Here is an 18,158-nt window from a genome sequence, read left to right on the forward strand (position 1 = left end):
GTTCATACACGTCACAATAATTTTGAAACCTCATTTTACTACCTCACCAGCAGCCACACTTAGCTCAACGTACTTGGGATCGTGGGGACTTACGGTACTTCTGCAGATCCCCGGCATAATTTTTACCTTTCCATAACATAATTCAATATGTCAAAAGAAATATTTTTTGAATCATTCGTAGTATGGAGTTTTCTTCCTCAGATTTGGGTACATTGAAAGGACAGGGAACAATGAACACATTTCAGTGATTTTACAATGACAATACTCCCTGCTTGTCAATTCCAATAAAACATTTATAAAAAACATCGCAGGTTCCTACGTTCTTTGCCATAAAATAGATTGCTTGTGGGTTTAGTCATATTATAAGCGGACTGTTTCAGTCTACATGAAATAGCAAGTACCCTATTTTAATGGGTATGTAATGGGTAGGTTTCTCGGCAGGATAAAGCCAACGGATAAAAACGATATCCGTTGGGGTCATATGTGGATAGAGTTGCAAATATCAAAGGTCAAGTTGGACTACTTTCACTGTTTATAAACAAACATGGCGTCGCCCTCGTCATTCGGCGATCGAGTCAGAATTAACCATCGGGAATCTGGATAAACTACAGGGATAATTGCTATCATTATCAAAAGAACAGTCTAATATACTGAAAATCAGTGTCTAACTGTGACGTAGCTAAGGCATTTTATATGTTTTGGCAACTTTGGAGATATAAATTTCGAAACAATTTTGCGAGGGCACGAGGCCTTGCCAAGCGGGATCAGTAACCATATCTGTGCTTATAGATCTCTGCGGCTTGAAACCTTCTCCACAAATTAAAATAGTTTGATTTGGCCGAAATATGATTGAATTGTTACCTTGTTTCGTTTTGTCGCTGTGTGAACATCTGACTACACTTCTTAACGTTATGACAGGACAGACCGACTGTCAACAACATCTGACCGTGGCCGTGACGTCTCATAAACTAGGGTTAGAGTAGCTTCCCTTTGACAAAGGGCAGTTACTCCAGCGGGCAGACCGATGGATTGCCGCGAAAGGCAATTAAAAACAACTATTGTTTTGCGTATATGTTGCTTCGCCACTGTATAAGAAACAGATTTCAGTTGGAACTATATTGGCTACTGTCACTGTCCGACTGACACATCACTCACCCAAGCTCCTCACAGCGATAGTACGTTCCCGGAGCTCTCTATACTATCGCTGCCACCAGTCAAAACTCCCCACTGTGAATAGGTGGCCACAACCATGCTTGGAGTTGAACTCGCAACCGAATGACCGTTATGTTTACAAACAAGTGACGACTGTCGTGACGCCGAATACACTTATCGCTGCTAAATTACTTTCTTCGTTTGTCAATTTGAATTTCTGTTTTATTAAAACTATCTTGTTATTGATATAGTAAGAATGTAAGGGGGAAGTTGGTTGATTTTCCGTTAATCTGCAATCTCGAACCAATCTGATTATCAAAACAACAAAGTAAATTCATCTGGAAAACATGGTCAGTCGTAAACCTTTTCAAATTGAAATATGATGGCATTCCCAAAGACATAAACAAAAGTATAAACGTTACTACTTATGGGGTTGGAGGGCAAATTTCAAGATTCTTGAAATGGCCGCGCCCACACTGGTGGCAGAGCTGTTACCGAGAGTGTAACGAAGGTGTCACGCGCTGGGAAGGAGCTTGATCACTTACCCTGTGACGTAATAAATATTAATGCGCGCATTCCAGGAAAACTCGCAATGTTTCGGTAATGTTTGTGAGAGAGGGAAAGCGATTTTAAAGCACAGAATTAAAGATTGACATTATATGAAAAAGAGGTGATCACGCTTGTGTTTGGGGGTGGTATATATCCTGAATAGGAATTAGCCAAGGCTCGCTAAATACAATGTTTATTCCATATGTAGGATATTTACCACCCCCAAACACACTCGCGTGATAACCTCTATTTATATTGTATCAGAAGAACATTTCTTCGTTTTGATATCATTTACAAGTGATAGTGTGCAGTGCATGTCTGTATAAAGTTCTTGTCACGTTACATTCAGCGTATAAATCGCTCATTAGGGCATCAAGTTGGTTTGAATTACAATCTTCTTCGTACACAAACCTGCTACTTTACCCTCCTTAGTGACGACTGTAGTGCTGGAAAACAGCATCGTCGTCATTTCCTTAGTTTGTTGATCAGTCGTTGACGCAGTGCTGTCTGCAAAGTGGGTGACATACATTGTAGTTCCTACTTCTCTACTGACATACTCCCGTTATGCCTATCTTATACACTCTTCAAAAAAAGAAGAAACGCACAGGTAGTATGTAGTTCATTGAACCTGACTGCACCAAATATACGGTATATGAATTGAATACATGTTATTTGAAAATGTTGGTGGCCTGATATTCGACAAAGGGTGCGTCAAAACGCCGCCATTGTCGATTTGCAATGTCTTTAACAGCATAGATTTCCCACTTGTTCAAAAATGTCATGGAGGTAAACAGTAAAGCAGGATTCACGTGCAAGTTATGGCATTCGTAACTCGTGGTAGTGAACTATAAAAAAGCATGCATAAGCCAATACTTTGTCATTAAATTGTCAACATTTTTCAAGTTCGAAAATGCCGAGACTCAGCGCTGCCGATCAGAGTATCCAAAGAGGGGAATCGCAGCCTTCGGCTCACGCCACTTCAACGTCCACCACAGCACCATTTGCCGCCTTTGTGACCGATAAACACTGTTTAATTCGACTGCATACCGTCCGAGAACGGGCCGACCAAGAGTTATTACCCCTGCACAGGATCGCTACATTCGAATGTTCCACCTACGCCATCGCAATGACACAGCTGCAGGATGCATCCCTGGTTTTAGGAGGAGAACGGACCAAACTGTCAGGAACCATCTTCGCGAGGCTGAAATCCGACCCAGAAGACCAGTTATTGTTCTTGTTTTGCAACAGATCCATCTACAGCGACGCTTGCGTTGGTGCCATACTTTACAGCCTTGGGATTTGAGGAACTGGAGACGAGTGTGGTTGAGCAAAAATCACGATTACTTCTTCACCGGCGAGATGGAAGACGGCGAAATGAGCTGAGATCTGAGTTGGTTGTGGTTCAGAGAAATTTGACAGCAGATTGCTACATGAATCAAATTCTTCAACCTTACCTTCTTCAACTCATTGACCGCCAACGAGAGCGGTTTAAACGGGACAATGATCCTCCGCACACAACCCGTGTCACGGTAGACTACCTCCATAATGCCAACATCAACGTTTTGCCCTGGCCGTCGAGATCTCCAGATCTCAACCCAATCGAACACCTCTGGGATTAACTCGATCGACGTGTACGTCAACGTCAGAACACGCCGCAGACACTCGCACAACTGGCCAACGCGTTACAAGCAAAATGGCGCAGAATTCCGCAGGACAGATTTCGTACAATTATCCAGTCAGTGCCGAGGAGATGCAGAGCCGTGATTGCTACCTGGGGCGGTCACACGAGATACTTACTGAGTTCAGCGCAACCTTGTGGCCTTATGTGACATGACAATGAACAGTTTGCAATGGCTTTGTACAACGACAACATGTGACTATTGACCTCCAAATTTCATATTTGTATCTACGATATTAAAGTAAATATATCGACTTTATAAGGTACAATAAATTGACTAAAAATCTACCTGTGCGGTTCTTTTTTTTAAGAGTGTATATTATTCTCCATATCCCATGAGAAATGAAGGTTCATTCTCCAGTGAACTCACACAAATAAAAAATCTATTCTAATTTATCTAAATAACGTTACTTGGTACATCGAAGGAGATGTATTGATGCGTTGAATATAGCAATGATATTTTGAATTCAGTTATTCAGACCAAAGTATCGGACTAAAATGTATATACAATAATAAACATAAACACTTACTGGTCTCCATAGTTGTTGGACATTTTGTCATGGGAATGGTGCTTGATCTGTCACTGCTATCTGAAAAACAGAATTACACATACGTGCGTTGTTATGGGAAATAGGGCAATATCAATAAGCTGTGTATATTACATAAACGTAGCTGGAACTGATTTATTATACCAGAATTTATCAGTTTAATGAGATCAAATGGTAACTTCAGAGGACGTATGGCTTTCCTGATCACCCATTGGTCGATTGACATAATGGTTGAGACAAGATAATCTTGCTAGAGAACGGTTTGTGATGGGTCGTAGCATTGTATTTGAATACAGGCATGCAGTCCTACAAAACGACTTTTTCCAATTTTCTAAACTCTCAGTTTAATATTATGCATGCTATGGAATTCCCTAGGTATATCGAATCAGTCGTTTGTTAAAATACCTAAAATATCAATACATGAAAAACATATCAATGTGTTAAATGTGCCGTCCGTACGTTCGTCGACACCAGTTTCGCGGTCATGTTGTCGGCCTCTGATCCAATGGAAAAACATTTTTTTTTTAAACATTATTTGGAATATTGCAAGATGCTGCACTGACATTATGCATCTCCTTCGAGAAAGTTTTTCCGGGTCGCGAGTCTTTTCAGCAGTCATCGAAGTTTACAGGCAAATTTGATTCCATGTCAGCCAATCATGATCGGGAAATTGGGTAACCCACAATGTGTATTTATAACAACAGCATAGCTACGCCGTCATCGATATCACCCTTATGTTCGTAATACTTTCATAAGGTCACCAATTAAACCATACATACGTATTATGACAATGTTTCTGTGGAAAGGTCTAAACCTCTGACGATTTGGTAATGATTTAGCACAGTGCACATGCGGCAACACCAGCGCTTAATATTCATTTTCCACTCAAACGACTTTCATGGTGTGAGTTGATTTTTAACGCCCGAACAAAGTGCCCGTTATTGTGCAAAATTGAAAAGGTCGCTGGCTATATCTCGAATATAATAATGTTACTTTATGAATAAACTTGCGGTAAATATAGCTAACATGTCTCGGACTAACTGTATGTACAATAATAAACGTTAAACACTTACTGTTTTCTGTACTTGATTGAGGTGTTGTCACGGGAATGGTGCTTGATTTGCAACTGCCATCTTAAGACGAGAATCACAGCGAATAACGGTGTTATGAGAAATAGAGCAAAATCAATGAGTTATATACGTTGTAAAGTTATCATACTCGAAGATCAGTTGAATGAGATCTATATTATCCAGCAAAATATATTTTGGACATTAGAATACCGAATAGCACGTGCATCTAGTCGATTGAAACGAGATTTGTGGATGACTACTCTGTTCAACAAACCTATCAAGGTGATTAGAGGAAATCTCTTATGACGTACTGCATTTTGTAATAACTTAAAGTGTTAGGGTTCTGATTATCATTTCATTTTCCGCCCATTAATTCCAGAATAGCCAATCAGGGACAGATACACCGCAATAGCAGGTGTTGGGTTTGTTAATCTTTATATCATTTATTGATATTTTAAGAAAGAAAATGAAGAAAAGCGTATGAAATGCCAAACCTTCAGAGAAACTTCATTGAAAGCAAGCTATTGTTTAAATGAGTAAATGCTATCAATTTGTGACGTGATATCGTATTTGATCTGATGTTAGACATCATTCGTCATCATGTAAACTTCAGAATATTCAATAACGAAAAGGGTGACAAATTGGCAACAAATACTGAAATATTTAAATTGATGTCTCAACATTAATATATTTGACATAGTATATATGTATGAGAGACAAAATGTTAGATTTAATGTAAGGAAACACTTGAGTATTATATTCATGTGATCCTACATTCACTGATATTGTTTATGCAGTCATTGTTGAAGATGTTGTCGACTCAATATGACGCGTCGAACAGGACGTCTTGCTCGTAGACCTGCTGCTCTTAAACGGTTTCGTACGGTCTGGTCGGAGACTCTGTGCAGTCCGGGTATTTAGAATGCGGTTGAGGTGGCTATGGTCGTCCTTTCACGTAGGTGGCCCAGTCGGATGTCCATAAGGATGTCCGTGCAGTACGTGCAGTTCAATGGCCCTTTTGTTAATGCACTGGGTGCGTTTTTCAGAATCGTACCTGTTTCCCGACTCATGGTTTGCATGTCCTTGTTGTGATAATTATGATCCGGGAAATTTGTCACTGACACTATAACACATTGCACCTCTTCATTTTGCACCTCTTGGTCCGCCAGTTTTGCTTTTATGGCCAAAAGTATCTGTTTTGCGTTCCTTGTTTGAAAAGTAAACACAGCGATATTCACGATGTACCTAATTTGTGTAATGAGAAGTGTGTGTGTGTGTGTGTGTGTGTGTGTGTGTGTGTGTGTGTGTGTGTGTGTGTGATTTATTTGAGTTTAAGTCAAAGTGAGGGTTGAGGAGGTGAAACAAATATAGTTCTGTGGCAGAAGAAACTCTTGTCAAATTTCCTCCAGATAATCCATTACTTACCAGCACTTTCCCCCAACACCAAGCTGACGCCGTCATATAACACAACTACTCTACACAGTGGCGTTAAACACACGCACTCACTCACCCACTTACCAGTGTTGTTTGCCATGAAGCAAATAGTCAATTCATAACTTGATTTTTCATCGTTTCTACATGACCATTTAGATCCTTCATCTAGAGTAAAGTTGACTTTCAGCATGACCTGATGTGTTGTTGAGTTTGCATCTACAGTAATACGTCCAGCAATAATTCTGTAGATCGGTTCTTGGGCTTTTTTAAGTATCTGGTTTGGTAATCCATTGTTTGTTTGAAACATTTCAGTACAGTTTCGATACCATCGCGCTGTTGTTATGTCACCTCCGCTGTCTCTACATGACAGAGTAAACAGCTCTCCTTCTTCTGCCAACTTTGGCTGTGAGGTGAGCAGAAGTGGGGAATCCGGATCTGGAACATAACGATTATTTGATTATACCATTGTCTGTAAATGATGTCTTTTTTATTGTACCATTGTCTGTAAATAATGTCTTTTATTATTGTACCATTGTCTGTAAATGATATCTTTTTTATTGTACCATTGTCAGTTAATGATGTCTTTTTTATTGTACCTTGTCAGTGAATAATGTCTTCTTCATTGTGCCAATGCCGTTAAAATGATGTCTTTTTTATTGTACCATTGTCTGTAAATGATGTCTTTTTTATTGTACCATTGTCTGTAAGTCATATCTTTTTTATTGTACCATTGTAAGTAAATCATGTCTTTTTTATTGTACCATTGTCGGTAAATGATGTATTTTTTATTGTACCGTTGTCTGTAAATGATGTGTGTGTTTTATTGTACCATTGTCTATGAATGATGTATCCTTCATTGTACCATTGTCTGTAAATACCGTCAGTCTGATTGTACAATTCTCAGCAAATAATGTCAGTTTGATTGTATCCTTCTCGAATCATAAAATAATTCACAATATACTCGTATTTGTGTAAAACTGTTGTAATACATATATTATGGATCAAATGAGCAATAGCTGGTTATGTTTTCATAATTCCCTTTAAACTTGGAACACATGACATGAAAATTAATACAAGTATAATGATGATAACAGGTACTGACCTTGCCCACTCACAGCGGTAATAAATGCAACAGTGTATAACATCAGAGGGGAACTTGACATTCTGCCTCTGTGAAAGATAATCATTGTTAATGAGAGAAGAGAACTTTTTAAACAAGGTTTTATAACATCACTGATCAGCCAAAGTAGAGGAGACTCGAAAGTCTTCTGTACATCAGATATATTAAGTATGGCACTTGGTAAATGTAACTTGATAAAGCTCCATGTCAATTTACAGTCGATTGTTTAAGCATGGCGAATTAAAAATTAGGAAGTTTGATTACTTACAGGTAAGTGTACACCACTTCTATCTGGACATGAGGGCTGTTTATGACCTGTACATCAGTTTAACGAACGTGCGACACTTGTGAAACCTATTTAAACAAGTTTCCTCTGAGATAAAGTATTTTCCTGTTGGGATACACCCAGCTAAATACACTGATTAAATTCAAATGAATGAATAATGAAATTATATGCTAAACATTTTTGGAGAGAGGAACAAGTTTCATTGGTGTTATCGCTGCTGATAGCCTTACGTGAGCATTAATACAAACAACTTTCAAGCAGTTCAGAATATCCTGAATCAGTTGAGCCACTTCATAATGCACCCGTAGCACGTGCAGCTGTTAAACAAGCAACCATGATAGTTGTTTTCAGAGCAACAGTATATGCGTGTGCATGTTTGTTTTTGTTTGTGTTCGTTCGTGAGTTAATGTATGTGTTCGTGATTGTATTCGTGTGTGTTCCTCTGTGTGTGTCCTTGTTCGTTTGTCTGTCTGTGTGTGTGTCTGTTTGTCTGTGTGTCTGTATGTCTGTGTGTGTGTGTGTGACAGTGCATGTGTATATGTACAGTATCTGTGTGTGCATGCTTGTTCTAGTCTGGACTCATGACGGTTTTATAGTGCAAGCCCACTGACATATCATGCCGCAGTGTGACATGGATACCCACTCAGACCACAGGGTCATCTGTTAACGTCCTTGGTATGATGACGACCAAATGATCATATGACCTACATTCTCCTCACCGGGCAGACGCCTTATTGTCGGGAATAATCAAGGTCACCGTAATGTCGACACAGAACGTCATGTTGTATGAATGAGTGAGTGAGTGCCACAGTCAGCAATAGTCCGGCTTCTTAGTCTGCCAAGACAAACCAGTGGTTGATATTCTGAGCAACGTGCCACGCCTTATGGTAAATAAATCAGTTACTAGATGTTTTTTCGTACATATACAAGTTTTATTCAAAGGTGTACGTACATGCGTGGACATGCTCATGTAAAGACTGTTAGAATCATCAAAAACAAGAGGAAATTAGTGATTATCAACAACAAACTGTACATACTTTTATTGGTATTAAATTTAATGTGGTCAGAGGTATAACTACTTTTATATACCCTAAACACAACCCCTTTACACACTTCATACACACGGGCGAACACTCACGCCCACACTCACGACGACACACACACACACACAGACATAAACACACAGCCACACAGACTCACACAAACAGATGAACTAACTGTATTATGTGCCAAATCCACACGCGTTGAAAACACAACTTTACACGCTCACACACACATACAAACAGACAGGTGAGGTGAGGTGAGGTGACATGGGGTTAAACGTCGCGTCCAAGATTATTGCACTTATTTAGCGACGTGCATGCACGTGTGTGTGACTGCTTGTACTAGTCCGGATTAATGCTGAATCAATAGTGCTAGCCCACTGAGATGCCATGCCGCAGTTTAACATGAATACCCACTCAGACACAGTATACTGACTCCGAGCAAGACCAGTTCTTGTTTAAACAACTTAATGTCGAGCGATAGACAGGGTAACAACAAGTACCATCTTTAAACGTCTTTTGGGTATGATGTGGCCGGAATTTGAACCCCGGACATTCCGCTCTACAGGCGGACGCCCTACCACAAAACCACAGAGGCGGTCAGAGGCCTACATGAACTAAATGCATTAAATGCCAACACTAACGAATACGTGTTGACAAAACAACATTACATACATACAAACGCACGCACAAATACGCCCACTCGGACACTAGAAATAACGGGAAAATAATTGAAATAAAGAAAATCTAATCGAAGAAACGAAAAAAACGAGAAAATAAACAAATAATTGAAATAACGAGAAAATTCGATGTAAAAACGATATATGCTCCCAAAGTGTCACCATCGAGCTTTCATAGAATGCAGACAGAAAGTCAAGCTAATTTATATTTGAACTCTTCGACAGAAAAATAGAAATTAGTGCAATACATGGGGAAAAGCGTGATTTCAATTTGGGACAACGCTTCGTCAAACTGCGCAAGAGTTAAATGTTGAACGTTCTACCGCCTAACATATTCAGCTGAAGAATGCTGAACCTGTTAAAAGAATCTTGTGAAACACCTTTTAGCAGATCAATTTGAGACAGGCGCTCGCAGGTACAGGCCGCACGTTCTTATCTGTTTTCAATGTTGTACACATGAAACGATGAATTATATTGCAAATTATTATTCTGTTCTATTATTAGGTTGTGGTAAAAGTGTCACAGATTTCCTTCTGCAACACGTGATTCAAGTTAAGGTTACATTCTTCTGGAACACGCTCTGCCAAATATCTAACATACAGCACACTGTACACAACAATATGGACAGTGACAATACAGCTACAAATCAGGAATCCTTTTTTTTCGTATAGTGGGTGTGTGTCTCGGTAGAATAGGGCAAACAAACAAAAACGACCTCCGTCGGGGTCAATTGCGGATAAATATGCATAGGGTCAGGTAGGTACTACTTCGGTATTTACAAAAAAAACTATGGCAACTCCTTGTCTATCGGCTATCTAGTCATTACTTACCATCGTGAACTGTGACAATTTACTGAGGCAGTTGTTCCATTATCAAAATAAATACCTAAGATACCAAAAATCAGCATCTAAATGAGGCGTAGCTGACAGAAACGGCCTCCGTCAGGATAAGTTACGGATAAATATGCAAAGGGTCAAGTAGGTACTACTTCGGTATTTGCAAAAAACCCGTGGCAACTCCTTGTTTATCGGTTATCTACGGAAGCGTAGTAGGGCCACGGTGACATTTCTTTTGTCTATGTATTTCACACGTAGGACTTATTATCTCCTACGTAGGACTAATTATCTCTTACGTAGGACTTAGTAGGGCCTAGAATCACTATATCCTATGTAGGACTTAATATCCCTACGTAGGAGATACTAAGTCCTACGTAGGAGATAGTAAGTCCTACGTAGGAGATACTAAGTCCTATGTAAGAAATACTAAGTCCTACGTAGGAGATAGGCATTCTAGGCCATACTAAGTCCTACGTAAGAGAAATATCCTACGTAGGACTTAGTATTTCCTATTAAGTCCTACGTAGGAGATAATAAGTCCTACGTAGGAGATAATAAGTCGAAACAGGTGTAGCTGACATTGGCGATAGCGACAACAACAAGGTATGGATGTTTACCAGTACCATTTACACAGCTTGGATAAATGGCATAGTACATACAAAATAATCACTATATATTTTGAACATTTCCTTTCAGTGTAACTCGTCCCACGTGTTACATGCAGACAAACAATTTGATTTGATCTGCATAAACGCAAATCTTAAAGCTTTCACAAAAGCGTATAAACATGAACCGGTCATTGACGTATCAGCAAGTTCAGGTACACGAACAGATAACACAGGTATTTCACACAGATATATTCTCATATAGACTTTTCGAGGTCATATCACCCGAGGCCTGCACCCGTGGCTGGGCAGAGAACTCTGTATAGCTGTGGTGTGGAGCTGGGGCGGGCTGGCATGTCAGTGGCCTGTTTGCGGCCTCGCCAGTCGGAGATGGTAAACCAGCATCTGAATCAAATAGATACTTTGTGTTTCTATGGCAACAAAGTAGTAGCACCACCTAATTGAAACAATGATACAGATTCTATAAAAAAGACATAAAACGTCTATGTAAAGACAAACCGTGTTATTGAAAATGGTCTAAATGGTATAAATGTCGGCCAACGTGAGTGAGTGAGTGAGTAAGTGAGTATAATCTATAGTTACAATCATGATGGTGAAGATATCAGGTGTTCGCGAAAATAGGTGCGAATCCTGTCCCACTGGCTGCATCTGCCACACACACATGCAAAGGCTAGTCAATTAACACTAACCACCAACAGCAAAAATAAAAACCTGATCATGAAACCGGTTGAATACCTGCATCGGAATCTGTAATGTTGGTTTAAGTGTGTCCATTGAGAATCATACTGGGCTCCACGACTGAAACATATATCACAAATCCATATATATTGACAGAGGCGTACATGGGAATGTATGTGGCATGTAGCGCTATTACTTAGTGTTGAATAGACTCGCTGTTGGGTTTAATGTACTTATATTTCCATTTACTATAGAACTAGGATCTGTAGGATCCAATTGAAAAAGTTAGAAGACTGGTTTAGGATTATACATGAAATTATGATCAAATATATAAAGACTCGTTGATAAAAGTTGAAAAAAACTTCCGATATTTGTAACTTTGATTAAATCATCTTGTAATTTTTGATCTCTGAAGACACGAGTGTGAGATTCTCTGTACACCACCTTACCAGGAGTTAGGTATTGGCTGTCCTCGGATTCTTTATTGCTGAGGGAGCAGTCCGTGTTAGGTGCATTGTCGGCAACTACGAGAACCGCAGAGACAGAGACTCAGTCATGTAGTTTATATATTGACAGAGGCAGATATGGAAATGTATGTGGCATGTAGCGATATTACTTAGTGTTGAATAGACTCGCTGTTGGGTTTAACGTACTAATATTTCCTTTAACTATAGAACTAGGACCTGTAGATGTGTTTTTCTCTAATTTCTGAGATTCCTAACGGCAATGATTATCACAATACGTTTAAAGGGCAAGTTCACACGGAAATGAACCTATTTTTCTTGTACTTTTTCCACATTAAAAGTGTTAACATAGAAGTGTCATAGACAAAAATATAAAAATATCACAATTAATTAACATATTTTTCGCATTAAAACGATTTATATTTTTCACATTTACCAAGTGTTCTATTTCCACAACAAAAACACCATGGCTTATGCCCCTTGCAATATGACGTCATTGGTGCCAATTGATAAACATTATGACGTCATCATGCTTTGTTAGAGCCGCTTCACGTGGTGTAGGTACAGGTGTGTGATTCTAGCGTCTCAGATGCCAGCCAGCATAGTGTTATGCTGAGTCACCACTGCGCCGGAGTGTGTCGTAGGCCATGTTGTTTTACCGCAAACTGGTACTTGATATCTTATGCGTTGAGAATAGACAGGGACCCAGTTGAATTGGCACCAATTACGTCATAATCTAAGGGGGATAACTCAGGCCTGTTTAGCTCGAAAAACGAAGGCCTCATAACGGCATATCATTTTCTCACTATTGTGAGCTTCCTACGTTCACTGTGAAAAAAATTAGTGTATATTTTCAAACACAGATACTAATTAATTCTAAAATTGCGTTTTGTTTAGAAAAAGAAAGAAAGTGATTTTTGCGTGTACACTTACCCTTTAAGGAAAATAATAGCGTTGAAGAGCAAATTGAGATAGATTCAAAATCCAATTGAAATACATGCATAAAATGTTGATGCTCACACCAGCTGCACTACAAATATTTGTTGTCCACTGTAGCTATATGTACATCGCTAATTTCTCTGCTTCTGAAGCTGGTCAGCTGAACCTTTTACACTCAAGATACTTATTATTATTCTTTACAAATTGAAAAGTTATCAGAATGATTTAGGATTATACATCAAATTATGATCAAATATATCAAGACTCGTTGATAAAAGTTGAAAAAAGCTTCCTATAACTTTGATTAAATTGTCTTGTTATATTTGTTCTCTGAAGACACGAGTGTGAGATTCTCTGTACACCACCTTACCAGGAGTTAGGTATTGGCTGTCCTCGGATTCTTTATTGCTGAGGGAGCAGTTCGTGTTAGGTGCATTGTCGACAACTAAGAGAACCACAGAGACAGAGACTCAGTCATGTAGTTCATACCACATATAAACACATTAAACACTAACGGAAAATTGTAATGGGATCAAGAAACCATTTTAATACCTGCAGTTTCTTTCCTATGGGGGATCGCATCGGATAATGCAATGTAGGAGTAAGCGTGTTGATCAACAACCATACTGTGCGTCATAACTGAAACACATATTACATATTTTCATATCAGCCCCTTCATTATATATATTTTGCCGAGGGCCAAACGAAACTATAGCTCTCAGTTGATTTTATCATTAGTTTGATCTTCAAATTTAAATTTCCTTAACGGCACTCAGGAACTGTACATAATCGAGTTTTGGCGAAACCAACCAGTGATTGATGCTATGAGTAACATTCTTCAGGTGACACCTGACAAGTTGCATATAAAGAGTGTACTTTACTTCCTTACAAATCAGGCTTTAGTGAGTGAGTTGGGTTTTATATCACGGCGTGTCAGCTTAATGTGGGAGGAAAGCCCGAATTGATGCAGGTCTTTGACGTTTACCACTTCGGTGAAACCAACGAGCACGGGTATGGTGCTGACAAACCTAGAAACATACTTGGGGCGAACCCGGATTCGAACCCACAATGATAGGTTTCTGGCATAGAAACGCAACTCTGCACCGCTAATCGCGGCGCCTTAGACGAGTGGGCCACCTGTTCACACCCCCCACCCCCACCCTAGGAGGATATAACAACGTGATCATGATCATTACTCTACCTGCAGTTTCTTTCCTATATGGGGTCGCACCAACACTGTCGCAGTAGGTGTATTCATTGAGACTCACAGCTGAAACAGACATGGCATAATTCCGTACGAGCTTCAGGCATTTGCTTATTTGTTTGTCTGTTTGTTTGTTTGTTTTTGTTGTTGTTAAACTCGCACTCAGCAATTTTCTAAATAACCGTGTTTCAAAGGGACAAACCAGTGATTGATATTATGAGCAACTTCAGCTGTCAATTGGCATGTTGCATTCTTGAGGGTACCTCTCTTCCAAATTTACTTCAATGAAATGGCATTACTGTGTCAGAAGAAGAACGTTTGTCAAGATGAAACATGGTCTGTCCTAAAGAATGAAAAGCGATGTCTTGTATGTATGTGTGTATGTTGTTTAACGCCGCACCGATCAATGAAATCGCCTCTTACGACCAGCATACGTTGACCCTGGGTTCCCAATTTAGTCGCCTCTTACAAATAGCGATATGGGTAGCCGGGGACAGATTCTACCTCAGGTCCCATGGGGTTGAGATTGATGAATTGATGAATTGATGTTATAAATCATACCATTTGCAGGTGGGCCTTCTTCATGCGTCCTAGAAATACACAAACAAAACTTCACCGTACAATACAGGTATATCACCATATGCAGTGGTCAATATTGATGCTTTATCGACGAAGAACTGATGTCACTTCAAAGGAACAAAGAAGTGTGACATGCAAATAAAGAAACGAGTCACAGGAGCTCGATGATAGCGAGTATAGCATAATATATTCGTAGAGTGAGTGAGTTGTGTTTAACACGGCTATGTTCAGTGTTTCAGTTGTCTGATGGGGTGTCAGCTTAAGGTGGGAGGAGTGAGGGAGTGAGTTGGGTTTAACGCCGCATTGAACAGTGTTTCAGTTATATCACGACGTGTCAGCTTGATGTGGGAGTAGTGAGTTGGGTTTAACGCCGCTTTTAACAGTATTCGAGTTATATTGCGGCGTGTCAGCTTAATGTGGGAGGAAAGCCCGAAGTGATGCAGATCTCAGACGTTTACCACCTCGGTGAAGCAACGTGCACTCTTACAAACATAGAAACATCATTGGGTCGTATCTGGATTCGAATCCACGATACAAGGTGTTTGGAATGCCAAAACGACCCAACTCTGCACAGCGAATTATGGTACATTAAACAGCTTGGCCATCTGTGTGCCCTGATACATCAGTATCCAAACGGAAACGTTTCCGAGACCAGAGACTGACGTGACAGTTTGAATCGCAATCTGAGCTATCACGTTCACTATGGAAGCACGTCACCAATAGTAAATAATTAAACAATCAAGACTCAATTTCAATAGAGGAAAATAAAGATATGAATGACTTCGTGTCCTGACAAGGACAAAATATTGGTGAACATAACAAGGTTTGTGGTGTCAGCAATTAATTCAAGGTGAGGTGTGAGGTGAAATGGGGTTTAAAGTCGCGTCCAAGATTATTGCACTTATATAGCGACGTGCATGTACGTGTGTGTATTTGTGTGGCTGATGGTACTGGTCCGGACTGATGCCGATTTATAGTGCTAGCTCACTGAGATACCATGCCGCAGTTTAACATGAATACCCCACTCAGACACAGTATACTGACTCCGAGCCGACCAGTCCTTGTTTTAGCCCCTTAATGCCGAGCGCCAGACAGGGTAACAACAAGTACCAGCTTTTAACGTCTTTTGGTATGATGCGGCCGGGGATCGAACCCCGGACCTTCCGCTCTCTGGGTGGACGCTCTACCAATAGACCACGGAGGCGGTCGATTCATTCAAGTGAACTTACACAAAGCTAATTTCCGAAACACAATTACGAACTAATTTACTTTCAGGGTCAAGCCTATTTATTTAGAACAGTTATATACATCTAAAACATTTTTTCATTTTTTTAAATCTTAAAATGTTCACTAAAATATTGGTTAACCAATGAAAAATGTAATAACCCAACTAAGATAGAAACCTTAGAGTAAAAACTCAATTGCTCAAAAAGTTATCTAGACCTGTGCTTACATCTGTTTACCACTGGCCCGTCCACCTGTAACATAACGGTATATGATCAGCATCAGGTTGTAACATAAGGTTATTGATGTAAAGGCCTGGTACTGCTGACTTCAGGAATACCTGACATTGATCTTGATAAATATGTAGTCATGTTTTCAATAACAACCTGTATATTTAACACTACTATAAGATTCCATGTCTTTATTATGTATCTATGGCCTTCAATCTCTCGGGCCCTCAATTAGATATTCTGGGAAGAGGGTATAAAAAGATAATTTGACCTCCGGCGAACTTTCTAACCCTTTTATACGTTATTCTGTTTGTTACAACAAAGGAAATAATCAGTTAAAAATACCGGTCATTCTCCTAACACAGACAAAGCCAACCATCACTGCTACACAGAAGATGAACGTCAGACAACCCACTGGGCCGATAGTAACAAGCAGTAAGAACTCTATAAAACAAAACAGTACAATTATATTCGTGAGTGAGTTAAAACTTAGCGCCACATCGACAGTATTTCAGCCATAATGTAACTTATATCAAATCATGTCAACAAAGGGCAGTAAAACAAAGAGTAACATGTCACAGAATTACATTAAAACAAGTTGGAGAATGAGTGAGTGAGTTGGGTTTAACTCTGCATTTAACAGTATTACAGTTATATCACGGCGTGCCAGTTTAATGTGGGAGGAAAGCCCGAAGTGATGCCAGTCTTTGACGTTTATCAATACGGTGAAACCCACGAGCACGGGTATAGTGCTGACAAACCTAGAAACATAAACTGGGCGAATCGTGATTCGAACCAACAATCATAGGTTTCTGGCGTGCCCAGGGGACGCAACTCCGCACAGCATATCGCGGCGTCTTAGAGGACTGGACCACCCGTGCCCCCAGTTGGAGAATGCTAACAACACAATATAAAACCATGCCATGCTCCGTGGACATGTGGATAGAGTGTCTGCCCAGAGAACGGAAGGTCGATGGTTGGATCTTCGGTCGCGTCATCCCAAAATACGTCCAAAGATGGTACAGATAGAACTTGTTGTTTGGCCTTTGGTCCAGTAGAAAAGCATCATTTTCAAACATTATTTGGAATATTGCAAACGGCTGCACTGACATGATGCACCCACTTTGAGAAAGTAGGTCACTAATTAAAACATACATACATGTTATGACAAGATGGAATAAGGTGAATGTTTCTGTGGATAGGTTTAAACCTATGGCGATTTAGTTTTAGCTCAGTGCGTATGCAGTAACACCAACGCTCAAACGACTTTTCTAATCCCCGAGCAAGTGCCCATTATCATGAAAAATTGAAAAGGTCGTTGGCTATATCTCGTATAAAATAAACTTACTATATACAGTCTGTTTCATGTGTCGAAGAAAATATCACGTTTCTCTCATCGAATGACATGGGTAAAGGAGATATTTTCATGAGTGACGTTGCTACGAGTGCAAGTATCCCCTTTTCACCGTCACGATATGAGAGAAACTTGGTACTTCACGAGACACCTGGAATATCCAAATTATCATATACTTTTTGTGTAGTTGTCTACCGGAAAAATAAATTATTTCACTAAAAATATAAAAGCTTGAAACGGAAATTCTCCCTACCTAACACACAGGGACGGCTCACCACCCTTATATTTGCGACTTAAAAAGAAGTGTCGCAACTTCTTAAATAATAAACTACTGGGCAAAAGAAAGTTTTCACCGACTTCACTTGACCAAACACCAAAAACAAAGGCATATGTGAGATTTATGATGAATCCTGTTCAATAAGTTCAATAGAGTCTGTTCAAGTTCCTGTCAGTTCGCTGGAGGC

General features: G+C 39.7%; 1 protein-coding gene across 1 annotated transcript in view; it reads right to left on the reverse strand.

The window, feature by feature from the left end:
• Positions 1 to 2,065: 2,065 nt before the first annotated feature.
• Positions 2,066 to 18,158, reverse strand: part of LOC124127150 (dentin sialophosphoprotein-like) — a 62,129-nt gene continuing 46,036 nt past the window's right edge. The window contains exons 12-17 of the mRNA XM_048380921.1: positions 14,305 to 14,373; positions 13,474 to 13,548; positions 12,150 to 12,224; positions 6,780 to 6,866; positions 3,910 to 3,969; positions 2,066 to 2,208 (exon numbers count right to left, since the gene is read on the reverse strand). Of these exons, the coding sequence (XP_048236878.1) occupies positions 2,066 to 2,208; positions 3,910 to 3,969; positions 6,780 to 6,866; positions 12,150 to 12,224; positions 13,474 to 13,548; positions 14,305 to 14,373 (509 nt within the window). The remainder of the gene's footprint in view (positions 2,209 to 3,909; positions 3,970 to 6,779; positions 6,867 to 12,149; positions 12,225 to 13,473; positions 13,549 to 14,304; positions 14,374 to 18,158) is intronic.

This window comes from Haliotis rufescens, unplaced genomic scaffold, assembly GCF_023055435.1.
Source record: "Haliotis rufescens isolate VD_foot unplaced genomic scaffold, xgHalRufe1.0.p SCAF_34, whole genome shotgun sequence".
NCBI lineage: Eukaryota > Metazoa > Mollusca > Gastropoda > Lepetellida > Haliotidae > Haliotis > Haliotis rufescens.